Here is a 24,375-nt window from a genome sequence, read left to right as displayed (position 1 = left end):
CCAAAACTTATTCAAGGTATTTTCTTTCATGTTTTGTTGCCCTGAAAACAACTGCATTGCCTTCGTGAACATTATATTATTTGTAACTCTTTAATAGCGGATTTGTTAGAAAGTTATCAACAGTGAATATTTCCATTAGACTTATATTTTGCCGTGTATCACTAAACTTCGGCAAAAAATAAAAGGGCGTGGCCACAGTGCAAAGGGCGAACAGTGCGAAAACAAATGAAGAGCGTGGGTTTTCATTGGAAAATTGTTTTACATTTCAATTCCACTTTTTGTATCCAGCACTCGCACATTTTTTGCCAAAGGTTGGGAATATGGTTTGTCTGTAATTTGGACACACTGTGTTATTTTAATGCGCTTTCCCTGTTCAACCGGACATCTTTTCGGATAAGTGCTGTGTGTTGTATGCTTTGTTAAATTTGTTTTGTCCGAAACACAATTTATTTTGTTTGCCCAAATGAAATAATAAATGTTACGCACTTCTTTACAATACTCCAATGTTTTTTCATAAACTAAGAGCAGAGCTTTGTGGCTGATATTTTTTCATAATTAATTTATAATTTTAGCTTATGGCTGAACTTCTGGAATGCAGTTGATTTATTTTCTCCAGTATCTAGATGCTTAATTATTATTTTCATTTTCAGGAGTGCCCCCATGTGGGGGATCCAGTTTGCAACTCTCTCCTTTGTTTTGAGTGACTTTCTCTGTATGCTTTATGGATTCTTCTAGTTGCCTCTGCCAAAATTAGCCCCCTAAATCATGTCCAGCGTTTCCCCTGACCATTTCAATTCCCAGTTCTTGCTCTTTTGTATCTCGCGTATTTGTCAAGAGTAGAATCAACATAACATAAATTTAATGTCCGAAACAGACGAAGGAAAAAGGCAGCTAAAGCAAAAAAAAAAGCGAAAGCCAACACAAAAAAAACTTTCAGTGGCCAGTGGCAAGAAATATAATTTTCTTAATTCTTCTTGTAGTTTTTGCTATCATCGCAGAGATACTCTTTTTTAAAGGCGGATTTAGCTTAGTCAAATAAAAAGTACTAAAAATTATTACAAATCTGATTCCAAACTAAAAATCACATTTTTTAAAAAATGTTTCCAAGTTGGTTTTCTAATATTTTAAAATAATATTTTTGAGCTTTTTTAAAAGTTGGCAATTATTCGTTATACAAATCTTAACATTATTTTTCCCTTGTTGCGCTTTGTTTTTTTTTTTTTAGTGAAATATGGCACATTCGCTGCTGCATAACTCGCGTAAATATCGCTGTATCCACATATAGCTGTGTTTATTCAGGAAGCAGGGGGAAGATGCTGGAAGAGCAAGGGGGTTGGGTGGGTTGTGGGTGGTAGGGGCATTACCGTTGGCTACAAAACTGCACTGGGGCTGGCAATTTTCTTGCGGGACACCACCGCACCGCACCGCATCGTCCTGCCATTTCCATTTTATTCCGCTCCTGGGCAGCGTCGTTTCATCGCGCAATTTCCGCACAAGTGTTGGCAATATAAAAATAGCGACAAAATATAAAAGTAATTTATGTTCGCCTTTTTCCATATCATTTCTATATGCATGAGTTCGGCGGACGTCGGACGGAGGGAGACCCACTTCAGCCCGGGTAGTTTATAAAAGTGTATGGTAAACCAACTCCCGCTGCCTGGCTCATCCTCTTTGTGATATATGAAATATGCATGTTGATGCGCTCGTTTGTATGCGCCAAACTGCGTTTAATTTATTAAAATAAATATTTTGCAGTGTTGGAAAACGCTCTTTGAGTTATGTTAACGCAGATAAAGCGCTTGCCGGATATATCTGGTACTTAACCATATATAACAGCACTTCAGTAATTGATGACATTCTTGCTCAACACCTTTAATCTTCTTAATGTCTTGAGCATTTTATAGAAGTTCAATGTAATGCAATGTTGGTTTAAATAAGTGTTTTGTCACATATTTCAATTGCACACAGTGTTCATGTTTTTTTTTTTAATCTGTAAGCTGCATTTAATTTATTAGGGCAAACATTTTCCAGATTTGCCTGTTTTTTGTTAGTGATGTTAAAACAGCACTTGCCTAATCCATAATTGATGACAATCCTTGGTCGTCGCTTTCAATTTGATTAACCAATTGCCGCTTTGAAATTTATATGAAGCGCAACCAAAATTAAATATGTTTAGTCCGAAATCACATTTCATTATAGTGCGGCGATTGCATAATAATGTGGTCAGCCGCAAATGGCAACCATTATCCGAGTCAGCCGTGCCACCAAACACCACCCACTCGCAAAAAGGCACCCACACGTTCAACCACCCACCTGTCACTCACACTATGACATATGGTACACACACACACACACACCCGCACACACCCACAGGCTTTTTGTTGCTGTCAAATCGCATTGCAAAAGACCAAAATACTCATGAATATATCAACGCGGCATTTACTAGATTCATTTGACAGGATGTGGCAGGTGGATCCTTGTTAGCAAAACCCAAAAGCAAATACAGATGCATATACCTGAATGAGCATATATTTGCGTAATCGATTTCTAGTTTTTCAAAGCCAAATGCGAAATGTCACTTGATAAGCCCGAAATTATATAAATCAAGGGTGAATATCTTGTAATTTAGTATTTGCTAGCATACACAAATATATAGTATACATACATACAAACATATTTTCTTTTGCCAAACTATTTCCTTTGTCAGCTTTGGGAAAATAATTAGTTTGCCACTTCTTTGCCCAAATATTGTCAGGCCAAATTGTCAAACGAAATTATACACAATTTGTTCTATCAAATGGCCGCCTGGCATGTTTTTTTATTGTTCATCAAGTATGCAGAAAGTGTGGGAGAGAGACAATAATGGGCCATAGGGACGGAGGAGCAATTCAGAAAGTTAACAAATAAAATTATGCAAACGCCGACGACAAAAAAAAATATCAAACAAAAAAGGAAAAGAGAGAGCACAAACAAATTTGCAGGACAAGCGGAGTGAAAATAAAATCTGACTTCGTAATATGCCAAAACTGTGTTCATAGTGTAAAAATGTCTATTTGCATAGTCATGCATCATGGCAGAAAGAGAGGGAAAGCGAGATATATACCCCAGCAGTAGAAAGAGAGGGCGAGAGACAGGTACAAATGCTGGGCAAAGAACTAAAAAAAATTAAAATATCTGTATGGAAAAGTTCATAAATTTCCAAACACCACGCGTACTGGGGTAACCAGAGAAGAGAAAATATAGAGAAAATGTAGAGAAAGGTGGGAGAAAGGTAGAGAAAGAGGGGGATAGCAAGTGGAGACAGAGATTGCGGCAAACTATTTGCAGGAGCAAAAGTAAAATGCAAATAAATCCCCAAATGCCAGCCGAGTCACAAGTGTGAGTACGTGCAACACTAAACAACAGGCACGTTCGTCATTAGCACCCCTCCAAAGTTGTTTGTCTTTTTTTCTGTTCCCCAAAAATCCACTCCGCCCACCGATTTTCCAACCATTTTCCCGCCTCGTTTGCCAGCTGAAAGATGGCCAACAAACTGCTCGCCCACATATGTATGCAAAATATGCCCACCAGGTGGGGAAAAATGCAGAAAGCAGCAAAAAAAAAAAAAAAAGAAATAAACGAAAATATCTGGACAGTTTTGCCGCAAAATTCGTTTACAAATCGCTGGGCAGCCGAGTGCGTGTACGCCATGACTTTTGCCCATTTGCGGGAAAGTACACACTCTCGTCTCCAGATTAATATGGTTTTAATGTAGCCTAGTTTTTGGGGTCCGCAGAGGACTGAACTAGATTTCCTCGTACTCGTGCGAGGCAAGTAAATTAAATTGAAGTTTAAGCCATTAAAATTCGTCTTTCGTTTTAAAGTAAACATTTCCTAAATCATGTAATATATAATACAGAAACTATAATCTCTGGTCCAGCCTGACCCAATTCCGATTCTTGTTATGCTCGTCAATCCCTGGAGATCTCCCCCAGGATCAAAGGTTTCCCGTCTCCGGGCTTCTGTTCTTTTTTTTCCAGCATTCCCCAGCTGGAAATCATTGACAATTCGCTGATGTCTCCCCAAAAGCCCCGAGGAAGTGTGGAAAAAGTACTAAAAATGTGGAAAAAAAGAGAAAGAGAAAGGGAAAGGGAAGCGCATAAATGGCAGAGCTAAAGTGAAACACTTTGGGGGCGAAGGGTTTTGGGGCTTGGCACACGTGGAAGCATTTTGTCGGACCGGAAGTCGCATAATTTCAAAGCGGAAACAACTAATTTGATTGTATTTAGCACCAGTTGGGGACCCAATGGACACAAGCGATGGGGGGGGATGACGGGGATGGTTGGATGGTGGGTTTTTACCAGGGGAAAGCAGCTTAATGAGCAACTTTTTAGTTGCAATTAGCCGGCAGAGGAGCAGCTGGAGCAGAAACATCGAGGCGGAGGCCCAAACCTCGGACCGGCTTTCTGTGGTTTTACACATTTCACTTTCGTTATTCGCAAAATGTGCTAACTTTTTAATGCGTTCAACTGTTGTCCAAAGCTCTCCGGAGGACTGAGTGTATGAAATAGCGACAAGAGTGGAGCGAACTGGAGGAAAGTTGCGAGGGATGGCGAGGGGGGTGGGGTGTTTAAACTTTCCTGATATCAGAACGAACGACTCCGGCCATAATGCTTGGCAGGTCAGCAGCTGACAGCTGCGAAACTATTCCGAAACTGACGGCCGTCCGACTTCTGACAGGTAAAACGCTGCGAAACTTTACATCGCTTGATTAAAAACTTCCGAAAACGAGAGCGCGTTGTTAGCATTACGTTAACTAATTTTCAACTTTCGCATAGCGCTCAAGTTGCCGGGACTCTCAGTCGAATTATTTATATTGGGTCAGGAGTTATGCTTCCCAGTGTCTTTAAATAAGTTTTAAATTAATTATACGAGTACACTTGGCTTTCTCTTTTCATTCCGGGTAATGAAAGTCGGGTCTTTGGGTTTTATCACTCATGAAAGTTATTGCAAAACAAGTGTTTTTTTTAACTGTATATACGAAATATGAGTTGCAAGCAATACCATTTATTTAACTACCTAATATATCATGCAGGACAAAAAGCTGGGCGCTGCGCAATCGGGGGAAAGTTAGCAACTCAATTTGTTGGACATCCCGCAGAACATATCCATAGTTAATGATCCTGCGTCGGGCGCAGTTAATATAGCAAACAACGGGCGAAATGGGGGAAAAACTTTTGCGGATGGGACGGGGCTGGAAAACTGTGGAAATGGGGGCTTCTACAGCAAACCTTTTTGACAAGCGTCGCAGTCATAACTTTTACTGTTCAACTGTTGTTGCTGTTCTAATTGCTCATTACGCTGGCATGTGCCACGCCCCCGCCCTAAAAGCGCCAACGCCCCGGATTCCCCCCAAACATTTTGCAGGCTTACAGCTCGCCACAATGTAACTTTTTAGTTGATTTTATTATTTTTCCGCCGCTTCAGCTTCAGCTTCCCTCGCTTTCCTTTTTGTTTGCCGTGTTATTGTGTTTGTTTGATGCCTTCCAATGGCAGATTTCCCCAAAACCGAAACTTTTCTCTAGGCCCGAATTAAAACAATATAGGCATGGTCAAACACGGAAGCCCGACCCTTGGGTGTCCCGAAAATATATATTTATCGCTGGCCAACAACAAAAGCGGAGCTAATTAAAACCATTTCATAAATTTGCCATTTATTTTGGGTGTAGAAGAAAAAGAAAAAAAGAAAACGCTATTAAAGCAAAAATATACCGTTAGGCAACACTGGTTATACTTTGCATATGGAAAAAAGATGTAGCACATTGGATTCCAAAAAATATTGAAACAAGTTCGCTATAAATTAAATGTTTATATTACTATAACACCTGCTAATGTTGATCCCTTACGAATTATTTTTGAAGTTAATCAACTATTAACCAACATATAATTAACCTTCGCATTTAATTATTTGTTTCCAACACTGGCACACTTAAAGGCAAACACTGGGCGCCAAAAACTAAGGATGGTTTGCTTAGGTGTTGATGGGAATGCGGCTGGGTGGCCGCTCCATTGGGTGTGGTTTTTGGAGGACTGGACGGGGGGTGGATGGACTCAGATGTGGGTGGGTCAAGGAACCGGATGGGCTGCGAGGGCCTGCGGCTGGGACGCGACACGTGCAACGAGCGCGTCAAATAGGAATTCATTAACAAAACGTTACACAAAATTTTAATTAAATATTAAAACATAAAAGTTTGCCGAGCAATATTTCTGTGCGTTGGCGACAGAATTTTCGGCCAGGCCTTCGGGGCACTTGGGTCCCCGACAAACCCCCCAATCCCCCCTCATTCCCCCATCTCTTTGGCTGGCAGCATGACAGCGGGCTTTTGTTGTTGTCGGTGCTTTCGGTAATAGAAAATTAAGTTCTATTTATGTGCAAAAGTTCCTCATTAAAATCGAGCGGGCAAACTTTGATTAAACTTGCCTGCCGCCGCCTTTATTTCTACAATTTTTCCCCCCACGTTTTTATACTACGTATATACACATTTTTCTCCCGGGCAACAGTTTGTTTTTATGCGACAAAACTTGTCGATAATTTAATTAGTGGAATTTCCTAGCCGGACACAATGGCCGGACAATAAATGCCGGAGTGGCGGCCAGCAGACAGAAAATGGCCCATAAGACTTGAATGCAGGCCGTGAGAGAGAGAACGGGGGGCGTAAGTAGGTGGGCGTGGCACTCCGCACTCGGTACTCCACAGAAATTCAGCTCGGTTTTGCTTGCGGGCATTTAATGTATCTTTAATTTCCCCTGTGGTTCGTGTCGCACACAATCAGAGAAACGTATCAACATACTACACACACACCACACACACACAACCACTAGCATATGTGGCTCACATGTATGAGTGTGTGTGTGTGTGTGTACGTTTCCGTTTCCGTTGAATAGTCGTGGTTCCGGTTATCTGGGGGATTTTCTCCAGCCCCGGTTTTCCTCTTTTGCCAGCCGTATTTTTCGAAATTTTATGCCAGCACAACGACAGCTAATTTGGAGAGCCAACAGCAGAACAACAGAATGTTGCTAAAAGAAATTAGAAATTAGTAAGAAAAGCAGAAGAATTTTATTTTTTATAGCTTCTAGGTTCTTTGGTTCTTTGGTGATTTGGGCTTTCCAACCGATTGCAATAGCGGAACCACTCGAAGACACACCCTCACCGAAGAATGGCAATCACACATGAGTGAGCTCCATCTCCCCAGCTCCCAGCTCCCAGCTCCCAAAATCAACATTGTCGTCATCGCCGGTGCGTACAAGTATTAACGCCACTCCGAAATCCGCACACAAATTGGAATTCCAGCCAGAGAGACTGAGGTGGCCATTTGGCCTCGGAGTTTGCCTTTTCACGACGAAAGCCTCGCCACGAATGCCCCAGACACTAATAACGACTTGTAGTTAATGCAGAAGAGCTAAGAGCTAAGAAGTCTTAGGCTTACCCAGGCCCACACAAAAAATAGACAGAAGCAAGAGAGCTACAACCCTTTTTAATTCGAGTTTAAGACTTTTGGGGCCGGGCTAATGACGCCTTTGGGGAAATTCCCTCGATGGTCCATTGCCCATCCAAGGTTGAGGGCCGAGAAGCAGAAGGAAAAAAGGAGCAAGTCGGTGTGCAGTGTATCCAATTAACTGTGAACATAGGACGGCTCTTTAATAATCAAGAGCTGCCATTGGGGGTTTGGCAAACAAATCAATGCGAATGCCCGAGTCATTCATGAGTCATTCGAGCGGTTGCCTTTTTGGGTGGAGAACATTTATTGGGCATGCAACGATTGTCGATTTCATGGAGCATGTCGACAAAAAACACAGTCAACGGGTAAATATTATAAATAATATTTTATTATGATAGTTTTAGTATTTCTTGCCATTTAATCTCCAGAAAAGTTAATGATATATCAATAGCACCTATTTAAGTCAAATTCACTCCTTTTTTTTGCAGTGCTCCAATCTGATTGTGAGGTGTGGCTGACTTTGATTTGATTGAGCACTAAATTCAGCATTTCCCAGCATGTCCAAACATTCAGCTGCACTCAGTTCCCGGTGCGTAACATCGAGGGTGTTCCGCTTTTTGAAGTGGTTTTTCGGACCTCGAGAGAGGGAGGGGAATAAGGGGTAGGTGGGGTTGGTGGGGTAGGTGGGGCGGGGGGTTTGGACAGCCCATAATACCCTGACTAGGCATGTTCACATGCCACGCCCCTTTTGACGCACACACGGCAAATGCAACAAGCTGGCAAACCAGGACAGCGCCAAAAACTAAGCCATCTGGAACGAGATTTTTGGCACCTGATGGACACCAGACATACCCACTACACGGATTTTATTAGTGAAAGTGAATCCAAAGAAATAAAAGGATAATTTCTAGCCATCTAAAACAGAACTTCTACGAGTCAAGAATTTATTAATTAAGTAATGTTAATTGTTATGGGAAAAGTAAACATCAATATGCTCCGGAAACCACTCCCAAAATCCAGGGTACGAAAAGTGCAGTCGTTTGGCCGGAGTGGCGCCCGGACCCAAACTGGAGCACATCAATGGGGATTTATAAAAAATGCAAATTCATTAGAGCAGCCGCCGCCGAGCAGGAGAAGTCTGCCTGCCGACTGAGTGCTGATATCTCGGGAGCCGAACACCGAATACCGAATACTGGGAGCTGCGAGCTGCGAGCTTTCAAGCTGTTGGATTCGGTTCAGTGGGGTCCGCTGCCAGCCAGCTGCTCTACTAATTCCAATGGCTTGACACTGGCAAAAACAGCAGAAAAAAAAAAAAAAGAACAGATAGTAGCACAAATGGGGCTCTGAACCTCAGACACAGAGGCGTTGTGTCAGCGCCGGGCGAAAGTGCAGCATCAGGGGCTTTCTGCCTTTCGCCTCCTTTCGCCTCCTTTCGACTTTCGCCCGCTTTCTCCCAGCGGCGGCAGCAGCAGCATTTGGAAATTAAAAAGAACAGCAGCGGACCAGAAAGAGTCGAAGAAAATGTGCACACATATTGACGAGGCAGATGGGCTGGTGCATATCTTGATTTCCTTTTAGGCATGCCCAGGATCCTTGAGGATTTCGGGTGATTCTGGATCAAGAAAACAGAAACCAGAAGGGATATGATAAAACTAAATGCACTTTCAATTTTTAAGATGGCAAGGTTTTGAACAAAGTTTGCCAGTCGTTCTTAAATTGGAATAGTAGTGATTAAATAGTAATATTTTTCTCGTATTTATTGCAGGGCACTTGGAATTGCACAACCCACACGGTTAAATCCTTCCATTTCTGCTTCATTTTGAGATTTTCCTTGGGATTTTGCATCCTTATTTCTGCGGCATGTTTGCTTTTTGTTCCTGCACACACCGCACAAGTCCTTGAGTCCTTCGTGACTTTCTTACCTGCGGTCCCCGAAGCACATAAATCTCAACTTTGGCTGGCGTTTGAAGAGTCCTTCCAGGAGTAAACTTTGAATGGCATTGCAAATGAAATTCAAATTCACCGCATACTTTGCGGCGCTTATTAAACTCAAGATAAACGCCCGAATCCAAGTTGTTATACGAAAAAAATAAGAAAAAGGATTGAAGAGGCGTTGATGGGGGCGTTGATGGGGGCGTTGACGGGGTTGGGGGGCGTGGCAGACCACTAATAGCAGCGCTTGTAGCCACGGCAAGTATGCTTTTCGGTTTAATGAAGCAGCCGCGGATTCAGCAGCAGATTCAACAGCAGATTCAGATTCCCCAAAAACTTGTGGAAACTCTTTCGCGGCAGTCATAAGTTCAATCAACATCAAATTTAATTAAAACGCTAAAAGCATCCGCCAGCGCCCACTAATGCAAAGCGTAAAAAAAGTAACTAGCCGAGGAAAAAAGCTGAAAGAATGCATGCACTTAAGAAAAATAAAGGGATCGTTGAACTAAATTTTTGTTTCAAATTTTTATTACTGACGATTCAGACCAGTTGAAGAGGATAAAATATAAATATTTACAGACTTGGCTACCAAACACTGTTGATACACTAAGCTTTTAAAACAAATACACAACTTGCTTCGCTCAGTGTACCAAAATGGAGTGGGGTCCAAGCCAAATGGCCGAGGGGTCGAAATGGAGAGGAGAGAAGCGAACGAAAAGAGCGAACGTTAAAACGGAAATAATTGTGGTCTGGCCGGAGACTGTCGGACCGGATATGGAAAGATTCGTCGGCGGGGGTTTCGAGAGGGGGCGTGGCCGGGAGGAAAGGGGGGCAGAGGACGGAAGAGGGTGGCTGGTAGGTGCGCTTCGCAAGGGCAGCGACACTTGCTACACTTGCTACACTTTTGGTTTGTAATTAAGTAGCCAACCGGCAGACAGGCAGACAGCCGGAGGGGTAAAACACAGAGAGAAAATTCGGGGTGGCGAAAGGGGAGAAACTTCGAGACTGGAACAGCGGACGGAACGACGATGTTAGCCATTCGCAGCTAATCATAGTTACACAAATGCTTATGGCGGAATTATCTTGGCCACCAGCGATGATTAACAATTAAAATCGATGCTGCGAGTCGAAGAGATTACAGAAATTGACTACGAAGCTAAAAAGAGCGAAGGGGGAATTTTTGATTTAGACTTTTGAGGTTTAAAGAGTATGAATTTGAGGTAATTTTAGATGATAAAGACAGTAAAGCATCCAAAACATTTAATACATTCAAGGAAAATCACTAAATGGTAACTTAAATCTTAAAGCAAGTGGTCAGGCATCACATTAAATACGAATTAAAACAACTAAGCAGACAGACCGAACAAATGGCCAAAACTTTTTGAGATTTAAAAGCCCTCGAAGGTTAATTCCCAACTTGTTTGGCTGAAAAAAAAAAAAACAAAACTAAAACAGAGGCCCAAATACAATTATAAGCACATTTGTCTAACAATTTGTGCACTTTTTTATGCCGGCCCTTTGGCAACTTTAGTGGCATGCTCACTTTCAATTTGGCCTTCGTGTAAGTGCAACACACGTAAGAGTTGTTGTAACAATAGAAAGGGACAACACTCGGGAGCGAAAGAGACAGAAACAGAAAGCGAATCACAGTCAAAGCGCAAATTGTGTAGAAGAAATAAAGGAAAAGTGGAAAATGCAGGCAGACTCAGTTAGTGGCAAAGTTTTACCGCTTTGCAACACTTGAGCACCAACACTCAGCGAAAGAGACAGGTATACACAACAGGCGACACAAAGAGACGGCTGCAGGGGGTTAGAGCGAGATGGAAGGCTTATTCCCCCGGTCATGTGAGTGTGCGACTAATTTAAAAAGTAATTCTTACTTCCGGCATTTACACAGCTGCATTTTGTTTTAAAATATGACACGACGATGAAAGGGTTGCACTTTGAGCTTGGTTTTTTGCCAACAGCACATGAGATTTTGTTTCTGATTTTAAGCTGATCTATTTCACCTTTAAAATCTTTTTATACGAATGGTAAATTTTAAAGGGTTTTATTCCAGGAAGTGTGGGTCTGGCTTTAGCCGAACTGCAGGTAATTACCAGTGCCCTTCCACATTTTGCCACAACTGCAAACGCCCCTCGAACAAACCTCCTCGATTTGCTGCTGAAAATAAACACAACGGTCTACAGGTTTACTTTCGCAACAAAGCCAAATCAGAGTAAATAATAATAAACTAGCCCCATGGCAACACTTTACCCCTTCCACTAAATCGGGCCGTATTTTCCACCCGACCGCCCGCCCACTGCCACCCACTATTTGAACAGTTTTCCACCCATTTGCCACCTTTTGCCCCTTCAGCAACCGCAACAACGACAGCTGCAACAACATTACCTGCAACAACAATTGCTTATTTAGTGCTGGCAATCTGTGTTCGATGTGTTTCGATTGTTGTGGCAAAGGGCCGCAGGTGAAAAGTGGGTGGAAAGCGGGCTGAAAAGCGGTAAAGCGGTGTTGGGGGGAGGTGGAAACCGTCGGTGGCAAACAACAAAAGTCCCGAAACTCTGCAACGGAAGCTTCAGGTTCAGTGCTCTTTTTTGCCAAAGCAATTAATTTGCTAAAACTATTTGCGATTTGCACGTAAACCAATTTAAAATCAAAGACGAAGCAAATGCCAAAAACAATTGACAAATGTACTGACCTGCGTTCATTTCTGCACTGAACAAAAGGGGGAATGAAAAATGATCACTTTTAAGTTCTTAAAAATTATTATAAATTGGGTTGATGTAAAAAATATTATATTGCCCGAAAGCAATGTCTTGAAGATTTAGCAGCATAAATCGAGTGAGAGGGCAATAATGGCAATTCATAAACAAATATACATCATAAATATCAATGAGAGCCATCAAGATTTGTCATAATTCCGGGCGAACATTTCGGACGCATTCAATAATTCACCCGATAAACAGTGATACCCCGCCCAGGCTAATAACAGATCTAATGCGATGGCAAACGCTCCGAAATGGCAAATATATAGAGCACATAAAGCCGGCAATGCGGCCATAAAAGCCAGGCCAAAAGACAGGCGCTCGCACGCACACACATTTCATTTCATAAGCCAGGCATCTTAATCTCCGGGAATAAACTCGTTGACACCCGGTTTCAACCACCTCTTTCCCCTCGTTTTCTACGCCGGAAAACCCCTTACCCGGGAAAGCCCCAGACCGCTTTTCCGCCCACGGCCGTCTTCCATGTTTGAAATTAATTTTATTCACACAAAAATTCTCGCGCGCATACAATTTCATTAAGCAAATATTTTCGTCGCCCGCCAGCGTTACCTCTTCTGTCACGCCCCCTCCCCCGCCTACATATTCCTCCCCCTTTTCCGCCTTCGGGAGAGGAAAAAAGCACAAGAACAACAAGAAGCACACACACACACACAACTTACCAAAACAAAAGCAAATCAGAAGGCGTAGTTGAGTATGTTGAACTTGGGTTTAATTCAGGGATTTCGTGGGTGGTTCTCGGGAACAAGTTACAATCCTCGAATATTTATCTTGGTCATTAAACCAACAGCAAAATACAACAAACAATTAAATTTAAAAACAGTGCAGTTCTTTGTGTTCTTTAATATCGATTGTTTTTGTCATTTGGTTAAAATATAACATCTACTATTTCCAATAAAAACTGCCTTTTATTTATTTTTCTTAGAGAAACCATTATTTTTAAGGGTACCAAAAACGCTGTTTTCCCATCTTGAACTTTTCCTTCAACTTTTTGTCTCTTTTGCTTGTTTTTTTTTATGTGAGTTAACGACGCGCAGCATTTATACGATTTTAATGCCGCGAGCGGTCCACAAGAAACTGATTCCTTACCGCTCCACCCAGTCATAAAACGGGGCATATAACAAATGATAGTCCCGGCCACGCCCACCGCCCCTGCTGCCAGACAAACAAAAAAAAAAGTCGAACAAAAAAAAAAAAAAAAAAAAGACAGCACAATTAATGCATTAAAAGAGGTCGAGGATGAGGAGGCAAAAGCGAAACATTTGCAGGCCAATAAAAACGCCATTTAATGACGCCTGCAAATTTTCGAGCCTCAAATAATCAGCATAAAAATGAGCAAAAATGCAGAATATAAAATTAATTGAAATATCCCACAGAGAGCGGGGATAAAGAGGAGAGGAGAGGCCAGGGGGAGAGAAGAGGAGAGGGGGGAGAGGAGTAGGGATAGAGACAAGAGGAGAGGAGAGAGGAAAGGAGGGGCGAGGGGATGGAAACGAGAGGAGAGAAGAGAGGAGAGGAGAGGGGAGGGGATGGGGGAAACAGAGCCAAGAACCGTTAAATATAAAACATTCCCGGAGTCAAATGCCAGGGATTTTTCACAAGCGATTGACAGGCGAATGTTGACTGCTGTTGCGATTAAAATGCGAAGCGGTTTCAACCGATAATGAGCCAAACAAAAGCGAGGTGAATCGGTAAATGTTGCTCAACGGATTAAGCGGCGAATCCCTTTAAATTGATTTATTTACCAAAGGCCATCGCAATACTTTTGCATGCATTTGGTAATTAAATTTAAATTTCAGTTCGCAAAATACTTTAACTATCGCATTAAACGGGGAACTAGAAAACCCAGGGCTTGCTTAATATTTAGCTGTTGTATTTGGGAGTCCGAGGAGGAAAAGCACTCAGGACGACAAACCAATTAAGGCGAAAGACACAAAGGAGGAAATGGTGGTGGGGGGCATGAAATAAGGAAGAAAAAGTGAGGGAAGGGGAAAAGGAAGAGAAATGGGAAGGAAAGAAGAGGAAAGGAAAGGACGACTGAGCGAATCAGTTTCCCCATTCGGTCCAAGATGTTGCTCTGGCGAGCTTATTGGCTCAGTCGGAGGAAAAGTGCGCCGGTATTCGGCCAGATCCTCCCCACTCCACCCCCCTCCTTATACACTCCCTGCTGTCCATTTCCCCCATCACCATCCCCATCCCCATCCATCCATCTCAATTTACTGCGTGAGACTTTTGTCAACGCACGGCGAGAAAATGAATGCCAGAAATTGCGAAGCCCAAACGAAAAAAAATCGGAATGACAGCGGAAAATGGAGAAACCAGGGGGAGTGGGGGGCTAGCAAATAAGAAATGGGAGGAGAAAAGCTCCTTCCTGCATCGGACATTAGGCGACTCCGTAACACTTGTCAAATTTGTGTCGCAAGAAATGCCGAAAATTTCGAAGCTAGAAATACGGATAATTCAGCGCTTGAAATTAAAACTTTTTGCTGGATATTTGCATGGTAACAAGGAATAATTAATATCATTTTCGTGTACTTCTATGCATAAATTTATCAATAATTCACAATTACTGTTCAATTTTCAATGGTAATCTAATGATTTATTCAATACTTTAAGATTAACAAGGCTAAAAATAAAGAAGCCTAAGTATACTTGAAATTACAGTGCGTATACTTAATATCATTAAGTATACGTATACCTTACAGCTTAGTACATCTGTAGATGTACTAAAGATTTTTTTATGTAGAAAAGACTGAAGACGAGTAAAACGAAACACGGCGAAAAAAAGTGTTGGCAAAAAAAGCAATTTACGCGGGTCTCTGCCGCTTTCACCCGCCTTCTTTCTTCCACTTCCTCTCTCTCGCTTTCTCCTGTTGATGGCTGAGGCCACAGTTTTACACATGTGTGCGTGTGCGTAAGCGTGTAAGTGTATGTGTAAGCCCATGCGTGTGAGTGTGTGTGTGTGGGCAAACATAAACAACAGTTACGCTCGAACAACGGGCAAAGTTGCATTTCCGCTGTAACCGTTTTCCGCACAGGAAATGCGTTCGACGCGTGTTTGAAATATTGGGCCCAAAAGTCCCTCCCCTCCCCTGGATTTTCCTCTCGAGCTTTTGCAACCTCCTGGTTCCCTGGTTTTCCTACCGCCCACCCCCCTCTTTGTGGTCAGCTCGCCTGGGCAGTGATTTTGCCGTCGGTCCTTCGCCAACCGGTTTTCATCTCATTTGAGCGAGCATTTAATGTTCAGCCTTCGCGGGCTGGGAAAACTGCACCAGGAAATGATTCTTAATCCCCGTGATTTTCCACCCCGAAAGGCCTTCACTGATCGTTGAAAAGCCGCGCGAGGAAATGGGGAGTTTGGGGATTTTCCGCAAAACGGTTTTGTTGCTGCATCGCAAATCATGCGTAATGGAATCGAAGTCGCAAAAATTGTCGGCCAATGTTGGCAACATATTAAACGCGATGCAAACAACACGTGGCAAGCAAAAGGGATTAAAGGCTTGACCTTAAAGGGTTATTTTGGTGAAAGTGGGTTGCTTTCGTAACACACAAATATATATATATAGATAATATACTTTATGAGTGTAACTTAACATAGTTTGCATAGTTCCCATGCATTTTATAGGTTAAAAATACAAAAAGTACTATTGCTTTTCTCTATCTTCTTTTGTGTGAAGTAAACAAAGCCATTTCTTGGGCAAGTTTCTTGAATCCCAATTCGATTCATCTTGATTGCCCAACAACTCTTGAATTCCCCTCAAATTCCCACCTTGGCCAATTGCGATTGCGATTTGATTCACGCTCTTTGTGTTTTCCTATGCTGTGAAGTTTGCCCTCGTCCGAGATTCACTGTCCGAAAGAGGCGTTCGCAGGGCCACGCCCCCCGTTCGCACCTTTGCTACGCCCCAACCACGCCCACTCGCCCACCTGCATACGAAATGCGCAACACATTGGCTGCACTTGAACTGAATTCCCAGCGCTTCTCGTTGTTTTGCCGCCCTTTGTTTTTCCCTCCGCTTTTCTAAGCCACTTGACGGCCTTTTGACCGCCTTCCTTTCGGAAGGAAAATGCGGGGGATAACAAAAACAAGTGAAGCGCCTCAAATATGCAGTACACTCACCCACTCACTCACAGTTGTCCTTGTGTCCTTGCCAGAGTCCTTAATTGCCTCACCTTCGTCTGTTTGCCGCCCTTTGGCCATTTCCTTTGCATACCTTTAAAAACAGGTTCTGTGTTGCACGGAACTTGCTAAAAGTCTTCTTAACAACCTGGGAAATAACAGAGGATTGCACTTTTAGGTTTCCTAAAATGTATTAAATTAATTATTGTGTCGTCTAGAAATCGTTAGGATTTTAATTGGAATTTTGGGGTTTCCCCCATGAAATAAAAACATATTCATCTGTTTCAGGGAGATTAATCGTTGTCCGTTGTTTGTTGATTCTTTTCTTTATTCCAATTACCCCAGCTGACAGAAAGTCGTTCTTTTTTAACCAGACTAATGATCAGCTTCTGTTTTTCACCTTAATTGTTGTGTTTTGGCTTCGACGAGATGAAAACTAAACAAATGCCACGCTCCCGTGCATTTCAATCAAAGCGAAAGCGAACTCCAATCGTCGACGACAGAGCCGATGATGGGGCCTAAGCCGCTTAGGCTTTTGGCCATGGCAACACACCCAACACCCATTGAAACAGCCATTGAAATGCCGCCCATCGTATACTCACCCGCAAAACAGACACTTCGATTCGGCTCCGCCCATCAGTTTTTGGCATTTTGGCAAAAGCGATTAATTTCGAGTAATTGCAACTTAATGAAAAGCATTCAATTGTGCAAATTAATGGGAATGTCTTCAGCATTCTGATTTCCAGACATCCGCATGTGTTTTGGGTGTGTTTTAGTGCCTGTTAATTAATGCTTTGATGAACCGCACTCAACCAACCACTTGGCCGCTTCCACCTGCAAAAGGCCAAAAGCCCAGGAATCCCCGAAACCGATTTTCATCTGCGGCACTTGCGGATTTCGCCCAAAATTGTAAGCGATTGCCATTTGCGATGTCCATTGAGCCGGAATACCAAATCGGTTTATCGTATCTATTTGCCTATTTCGGCAGAAAATTATATCAAGCAATGCGAAATGCCGCAGCCGAATGGCTTATGTATTTGGGGGCTCGAGTAAAAATTGCATAAAGCCAATTAAATTCCAAAGGTATTGTGTTGTTTTGTGATGCTTGAAAGTTATGTAAGCAATTTACAAATTTTGTTGAGACGTCAGATCCCCTTTGAAACTTATAATTACTCTACCCGAATTTCAAGTAATTAAATCTTGTTTAATTATGCATTCCAGTTCAATTGATTGAGGGACGTGGCAAAACAGCGACCAGATGCAAGATGAACCCGGATCAACCGATGCAAGCAATGCAAACTGGGGCGCCGCCGCCGCCGCCCTCGCAGCTGACCGCCCACACAATCGCCGCCGCGTCCGTCGTCACCGCTGCCCCGCCCACCGGCTCCACAGCGCTGCACTTCGGCGGCGGAGGGATCCCCACCTCCTCCTCTTCTGCAGCTGCCTCCTCCTCCTCCGTCGGCGGAACAGCCGGCGGCAGCTACGTGTCCATCGGCATCCTGCCGAACATGTCGCCCGCCCAGCTGCAACCGCTCCTCCTGCCCGCGCCGCCCAACGCGACCACCACCTTCAAGACCACGCCCCTCCTGCCCATGCCCACGCTCGAGGACATTGAGGTGGCCAACCAGACGGGCGGCCAGAGCGGTCAGGTGGGTCTTAAATCTCAGCTGAAACACATTAACACATCAATCGAAGGGTTAAACTGATCGGAAGCATCGGAATTTGAGCAGAATTTTGCAAACATTTTTCCATTTATGGAGTGACTTGCCTCGTTGAGCTCATAATTAAATTTCTAAGCGATCTGGATTCAAGCTGAAAAACTTTAGCAATAATTAGCCTTATTCGACAATTTTGTAAAAATTTAATATTATTCAAAATGAAAAGGAAAGTGATAGGGATCGTTAGTTTGGGTTATCAGCTGTACAGAACAGTGTTTATTTTAGTTGTGGGTTACACTTTAGCTAAGATATGAGAAAAACCCCAAAAAAACACGGGATGTTTTATTACAATCCCAAAACTCTGATTTTTACCTCATATAAGTCAGGTTTTTAAGCAAGTGAAGTAATAACATTCCGAATACGGAATGTCATACCTCGCTGAACTCGTAATTAAATTCCTGATCAAATGGCATTCAAGCCTGGAAAACTTATATTTTTTTTTATCGAAAAAAATCTGATGCAACCTTTAACCGAAAAATTCAAAAATGTGGTACAAATTTATTTTATTGAATTGTAAAGGAATTGTAAATTTAGGTTATCAGCTATTCAAAACCGTTTTTCTTTTAGCTGTGAGTCTGATTTTAGTCAAGATATAGCCAAAAATCACTTGTCAAACTTCATAATTTTGACATAAGATATTTTTAGTTTTAAAACCTAGTGTTATATGTTTAATATACATATATGCTTTAAGCAACTTTAAAATATTTCTTAACCCCACCAGGTGGTCGTTTCCATGGCACCAACTTCGATGGCGCCGCCGGGCATTTTGAAGTACCCCACGGCGGGCTACGTTAACGACCTGATGGCCCCGCCGCCCACACTGCCCCTCCCCCTGCCGCTGACCCACCCCCCACCGTCGGTGCCACTCACCTCGATCGCCAGCAGCGCCGGCGGCAACAACAACAGCAGCAGCAACAGCACCATCATCGGTGGCAACAGCAATTGCGGCACGCTCAAGAGCAACGCCAAATTGCTGCCGCTCCAGCTAATGGCCACGCCCCCGAGTCGCAAGGAGCCGCTGACGCCCGCCCACCCGCAGGCGGCCTCGATTCAGGCACAGGCGCAGGCGCAGCACCAACTGCAGCAGCAACACCAACTGCAGCAGCAGCAGCAGCAACAGCAGCAGCAGAGACAGCGAAAGCAAAAGGGATGGTGCTCCTGTTTCGGTTCGCAGCCTTCGGGTGGTGGCGCCTCAGGCAGTGGCGGTGCCGGGGGTGGTGGTGCGGGTGGGGGTGGTGAGACCGGAAAGACACCGCCCGGATACGGAAGCAAGGAGGGGAAGAAGAAGAGCCGCAAGGCCACCTCGCAAACGGTGTGGTCCGCCCTGCTCACGAACCTCGGCATCTGCATGCTGCTGCTGGCCTACACTCTCCTGGGTAAGCCATTAATTATAATTAATTCGATTAATTAGCCGGAAACGCACTCCACTCGAATAGTTCGCTCTGCTCCAAGGAGAGCCTAATTCGATTTATTTTTCAATTTAAAATTCGCTTGGCCGGACAGCGAAGTATTTTATATTGTACTATTTTCAAGGCTGAAATGGTTACTAAAGAATTCAGTTTTATAAGATGGGTGTGTCTTTTAACTTTAGTTACATAAGGGAATCTAAGTTTTGAACTTTTAATGCCTTATAAAATATTTTAAAGAAACCTTAAAAAAAGTAGAATTTAAATTACAGAGTAACTTGTAGCTTTTGCTTAATATGCTTTTATGGATTAAAAAAAGTGTTACTTGAATTACCCACCTTTAAACGCACCTAAATATCATTGTAATCATAGATTAGTGGCTGGAGTGTCCCTCCATACCATATATATTATCAAAGAAGCCTTAAAATAAGTTAAATTTAAATTACAGAGTAACTTGTAGCTTTTTTTAATATGCTTTTATGGCTGACCATAAGTGTTGCTTCAATTACCCACCTTTAAGCGCACCCAAACCTCATTGTAGTCATAGATTAGTGGCTGGAGGGGCATGCCCCATATGTAATTGCAATGGTCCCCGGCTAAATAGCCAAATTGACGGCACTGTGCGTGACAGGCACTCACATATCATTTGTATCCTTTGTCTGCTGCTGCCATTTCATTGTTGCGGCCGAGCCGTCCTAATTAACGCGGCATCTTCTTTCGGCCACGCGCTCCTCTCGCTTGCCCTTTTTGCCGCGCGTGTGTCAGCTTCAGATACAGATACAAATACAGATACAGATACATTCTCAGATACGGATACGGATACAGATGGAGTACAAGTTACAGGCAGAGAGACACATCCGCAGATGGGCTTACACTATTGGATACTGCCTCTGTTTTCGGGACAAGGACGATACAAGGATGCTTAATGTATCTTGTCACAGAGTTCGACGTTTAAATTAACCAACAACAGCAACTGGGTGGAATTCGAGCCAAGCCGCCGCACGACAGGGTGATAAATTTAATTAATCATTCGCCGCTACCAGAACCCAACAGCCACGCCCCCCTCCATTTTCAGCCTGCCGCCCTTTCCCAAACGATGCCAAAAACAAACGTCAAAATGGCGGTCGCAGCGCCAAAACTTATGTTTCACCCACTTTCGAAAGTTCGTGTGTACTTTCGGTTACAGTGATTGCCGACTAATGCAATTTTTAGCATCCAAAAAAACACTAAACTAGGAAATTTCAATATTTAAATATTTACATTAACAAGAGATTTAAATGGGATTTACAAGGAAAGGACTAATTGCAATTGCCAACTATTTAAATACAATTTAATACTATAATTTAAAATAATAAATAAAGGGTACCTTAAGGGGATTATTTATTTATTATTTGAACACATAGAACCACTGTAAGCATCTGAGAATTTTGGGGGGCAGAGCGCGGCTTACTGTTCGGCGCTGTCATGTTTATGAGCGAGCATTAGAAAACCAAAAGGCGACACTTGACGCGGACTTCGTCACATTCCCCGCATCCGGAAAGGCCTCACCGTTTCCACCGCCTTTTCTCGGGCTGTTTCCCATTTCCCTGCGCCTCCTTTTCTCCGATTCCCCGATTCTCTGACGGTGACGGCTGCTTTGACAAGCGATGGTAGGAGACACAACAACAACAACAACTGAAAAACATCATGGAAACAACAGCAACAACCGACAGCAGCAACACGGAAAAACACAGCACACACAACACACACACATGTGTGCGTGTGTGTGGAAATTCTTTAAACAAATCGAAAAATTCGCACTTGTGTGTGCGTGCGACAGCTTGGTGAAAAAGTTGGCCCTTGTTAGGAGGAAATCATCAAAATGACACAAACAATTATTTAACTTTCGCTAGGCCGTGCGTGAGAGCTGTGACGTCACACGACTTACGACACACACACACAGACTTACACTTACATGAGTTTTGCCCCCTTTTTCCACAGTCAGTCCACGGCTTTTCCTCAACCCAGTTTCATGCTCCAGCGGAAGTTACAAGTTGGACAAATAGGCCTATTTAATTTAAAGCCTTTGCAGTGATTGGGGTTGCACAGAAGTCAGTTTGCCAAAGTCAATAGGAGCAGCTTTTATATGGTAGTTACGGATTCAAAAGGAAAACAAACCGAATTCATATCAATATTTCAACTGATTATTAACGATAGCAGATGGGAGAACAATGCAGTAGTTTTCCTATTGAAAACTCAATAACTGATTGCTGCTGGCAGATAGTTAAACACATGCCAAGGAAAAACTATAATAATTTCCTTGACAAATACATATGTAATTACCTATACACTTTCCGCTCAATAAATCCGATATGAGAATGTTTCAGGATGGAAAGGAAAAAACAGAAAGGCAGAGGGGCATGTGTCATCCCTTCAGCTTTGTGTCCGGCCCATCATCTTGGCTCTTCCCCGATCCGATTTTCCGCCATCCGTGCATTATTTTTAACTTTGACATGTGTTGGCTTTTGGCGAGGCCATCAACTCATCGTTTCCACACAAGTTCGGCATTATTCGCAGCCAGCGAGGGCAACAAAAAAAATAAATGGAAACTTTGTCGCAGGCAGGCGGAAACTTTTCACAAACTTGACAAAATGTGTCGCAGGCGAGCGAGTGTGTATTAGTTGGCGGGCATTAACATTAAATGACTGACAGGAATCAACACGGATGCCCCAAAGGAACAAGGGCTTTGGGAATTGTATCGATTGGGGGACAAAAACGAGTCAAAGGAAGGAATCCGAATGAGGAAGTGGTCCTTTTATTGGAGATTATCAAATAAACAGAATATAAGGAGTTCTTCAAAATGTTATACCCTAATGTAGAGATAGAGTAGTAAAAATCTTCATTGATTTTAAAAATAATAAATGTAAATCATAAACGTTCCCATTTTACTTCCATTGATTAAACACACAGAGCACTTTGCTTTAAAGTCGCACATAATTCAGGGTGAACATGCTGGGGAATCCTGGCCATCAACAGTGTGGTAGGAACAGGAAGCCCTTAAGCTGGCTCAGACCGATTGCAACACCTCCAAGATGCTTTATAACCCGAGAGCTATCTTCCTTCCTCCTGCAGTCCTTGCACCACCAGCATCCTTTTTGCCTCATAGGAAACAAATGAGCTGCCGTTGAGTTCATATTTTCCTGCAGATTTGAGATGCAGGAGTCATAGATATTTTGCCACACGATACACAGAAGAAAAATCTTTTGTATATATTTAGAAATAATGTGTACAATTAAATGAATATTGAACTTTTTCGAATTATTAAAATATGTTCCCAATGCGTTTAAAAATTGTTTACTTCCCTTTATGATTTGAATTCTTTAGAAATATATGTACATGCATTAAAATATGATTTTTTCTATTACCAAATATACGAAACACTTAATGATTTTCAGACCACTTTCTTAGCACTTTGCTGCCAGTTTTTCCCAGTGACACTCTGCTGATGTTTGCCCTTTGTTCGCAGGCTCCTTCATCTTCCTGACCATCGAGAACGAGGACTCCGCTCTGCTGCATCAGCAGCACACTCTGGCCAGCACCAAGCGCAACTTGGCTGGCCTCGGGATCGGAGTTGGAATCGGGAACAGTATCTACCAGCAAAGGACATCGCACCAACACCAACAGCAACAGCAACAACAGCAGCAGCAGATGCAGCAGCAGCAACATCAGGCGGTACAAGGACGTCACGGGGACAATGACACGGTGGCCGCCGCCGCCGCCGCAGTTGCCGCCCAAGGAATGTTGGCCGGAAGCGCCAACGGCGGGCTTAATCCATTCGGGCCCGGTTCCAGTGGCGATTTCGTTTACGGCGTGGACGATGCGACGGACTTGGAGGCGGGCGGAATGCCCCAGTTCGCCCTTTCGCCGGACACCTTCGACGTGCGGCAGCGGACCATCGAGAACATCTGGGACATCACCGTCTCGCTGAACATTCTCTACAAGGAGAACTGGACGAAGTGAGTACTTCTCAAATAGAACAATTAAAGAACAAAGAATAATTTATAATAAATAAATTAAGTTATTAATATACCATAAATTATAGCTATATTATTTTCACATTATTCAATACAACACAACTATTTGATTAAATTTTAATTCATGGCTTTCAAAGTATTTTGGCTTGAATAAGATTATAATAGTAGTGTATCATTAAATAACTTTATGATTCATTAATTTCAAATAATTTATAGATGCACTTAAGTTCGGTTTCACTTCACTTGCTCCACCATGCGCATACTTGATGCCTGCCACGTAGGCGTATACTTGATGCACGCAACTTGACTTACGTATACTTGATTTCACATCGATTTCCCTGCGTTACTCATGTGGTTCTCTCTCCTTCTCTCTCTCTCTCTCACACTCTCTCTCTGTTTCTCTCTCTTCAACCTTCTCCCCTGCAGATTAGCCGCACTTGAAATAGCCAAGTTTCAAGACCAATTAATCAAGAGACTGAACGAGGATGTTATGCTGCAATTATCGCACGACGATGTGGCCAACGGCCCCTCCTCCTCCTCCTCGTCGTCGTCGTCGTCGTCGGGCGCCTCTGGTGTTCCGGGCAGCAACAATCCGGCCACGGAAGCCGTGCTCCTTCACACACACTATCATCATCACCGTGCCGGCGGCGTTGGGGGCGTGGCAGTGGGCGGAGGACCGCCGCACGAGTGGAATTTTGCCAAAGCGTTTTTGTATTCGCTGACCGTTTTGACCACAATTGGTAAGTGCCAGTGGCCTTCTGCCTTTGCCATCGGCCAGCGACACAAAAAGGGGCGCTTGGGGTATAACCCCCTCCCCCCTCCCTTCTGTAAACAGGAAAGGAGGGAGGGAGGGAGGGAGGGGGAGGTGGAAACAGGATGGAAACAATGGCCCCGCTCTCCACACTTTTTTCTCTTCACGCTGGCT

General features: G+C 43.2%; 1 protein-coding gene across 2 annotated transcripts in view; it reads left to right on the top strand.

Annotated features, from left to right (window-relative positions):
• Window positions 1–24,375, top strand: part of LOC108101777 — a 69,998-nt gene that overhangs the window by 39,162 nt on the left and 6,461 nt on the right. The window contains exons 1-5 of one of the 2 annotated variants that reach the window (XM_017206252.1): window positions 7,715–7,843; window positions 17,535–17,962; window positions 18,753–19,407; window positions 22,943–23,432; window positions 23,877–24,190. In XM_017206252.1, the coding sequence (XP_017061741.1) occupies window positions 17,579–17,962; window positions 18,753–19,407; window positions 22,943–23,432; window positions 23,877–24,190 (1,843 nt within the window). In that variant the 5' untranslated portion in view covers window positions 7,715–7,843; window positions 17,535–17,578. Of the gene's footprint in view, window positions 1–7,714; window positions 7,844–17,534; window positions 17,963–18,752; window positions 19,408–22,942; window positions 23,433–23,876; window positions 24,191–24,375 lie in introns of those variants that run through there. The other variant, XM_017206251.1, reaches the window with a different exon arrangement.

The sequence above is a fragment of the Drosophila ficusphila genome, unplaced genomic scaffold (assembly GCF_018152265.1).
Source record: "Drosophila ficusphila isolate 14025-0441.05 unplaced genomic scaffold, ASM1815226v1 contig_198, whole genome shotgun sequence".
In the NCBI taxonomy this organism is placed as follows: Eukaryota; Metazoa; Arthropoda; class Insecta; order Diptera; family Drosophilidae; genus Drosophila; species Drosophila ficusphila.
The sequence above is the reverse complement of the archived record's forward strand: the minus strand, read 5'-3'. Positions and strand labels throughout refer to the sequence as shown.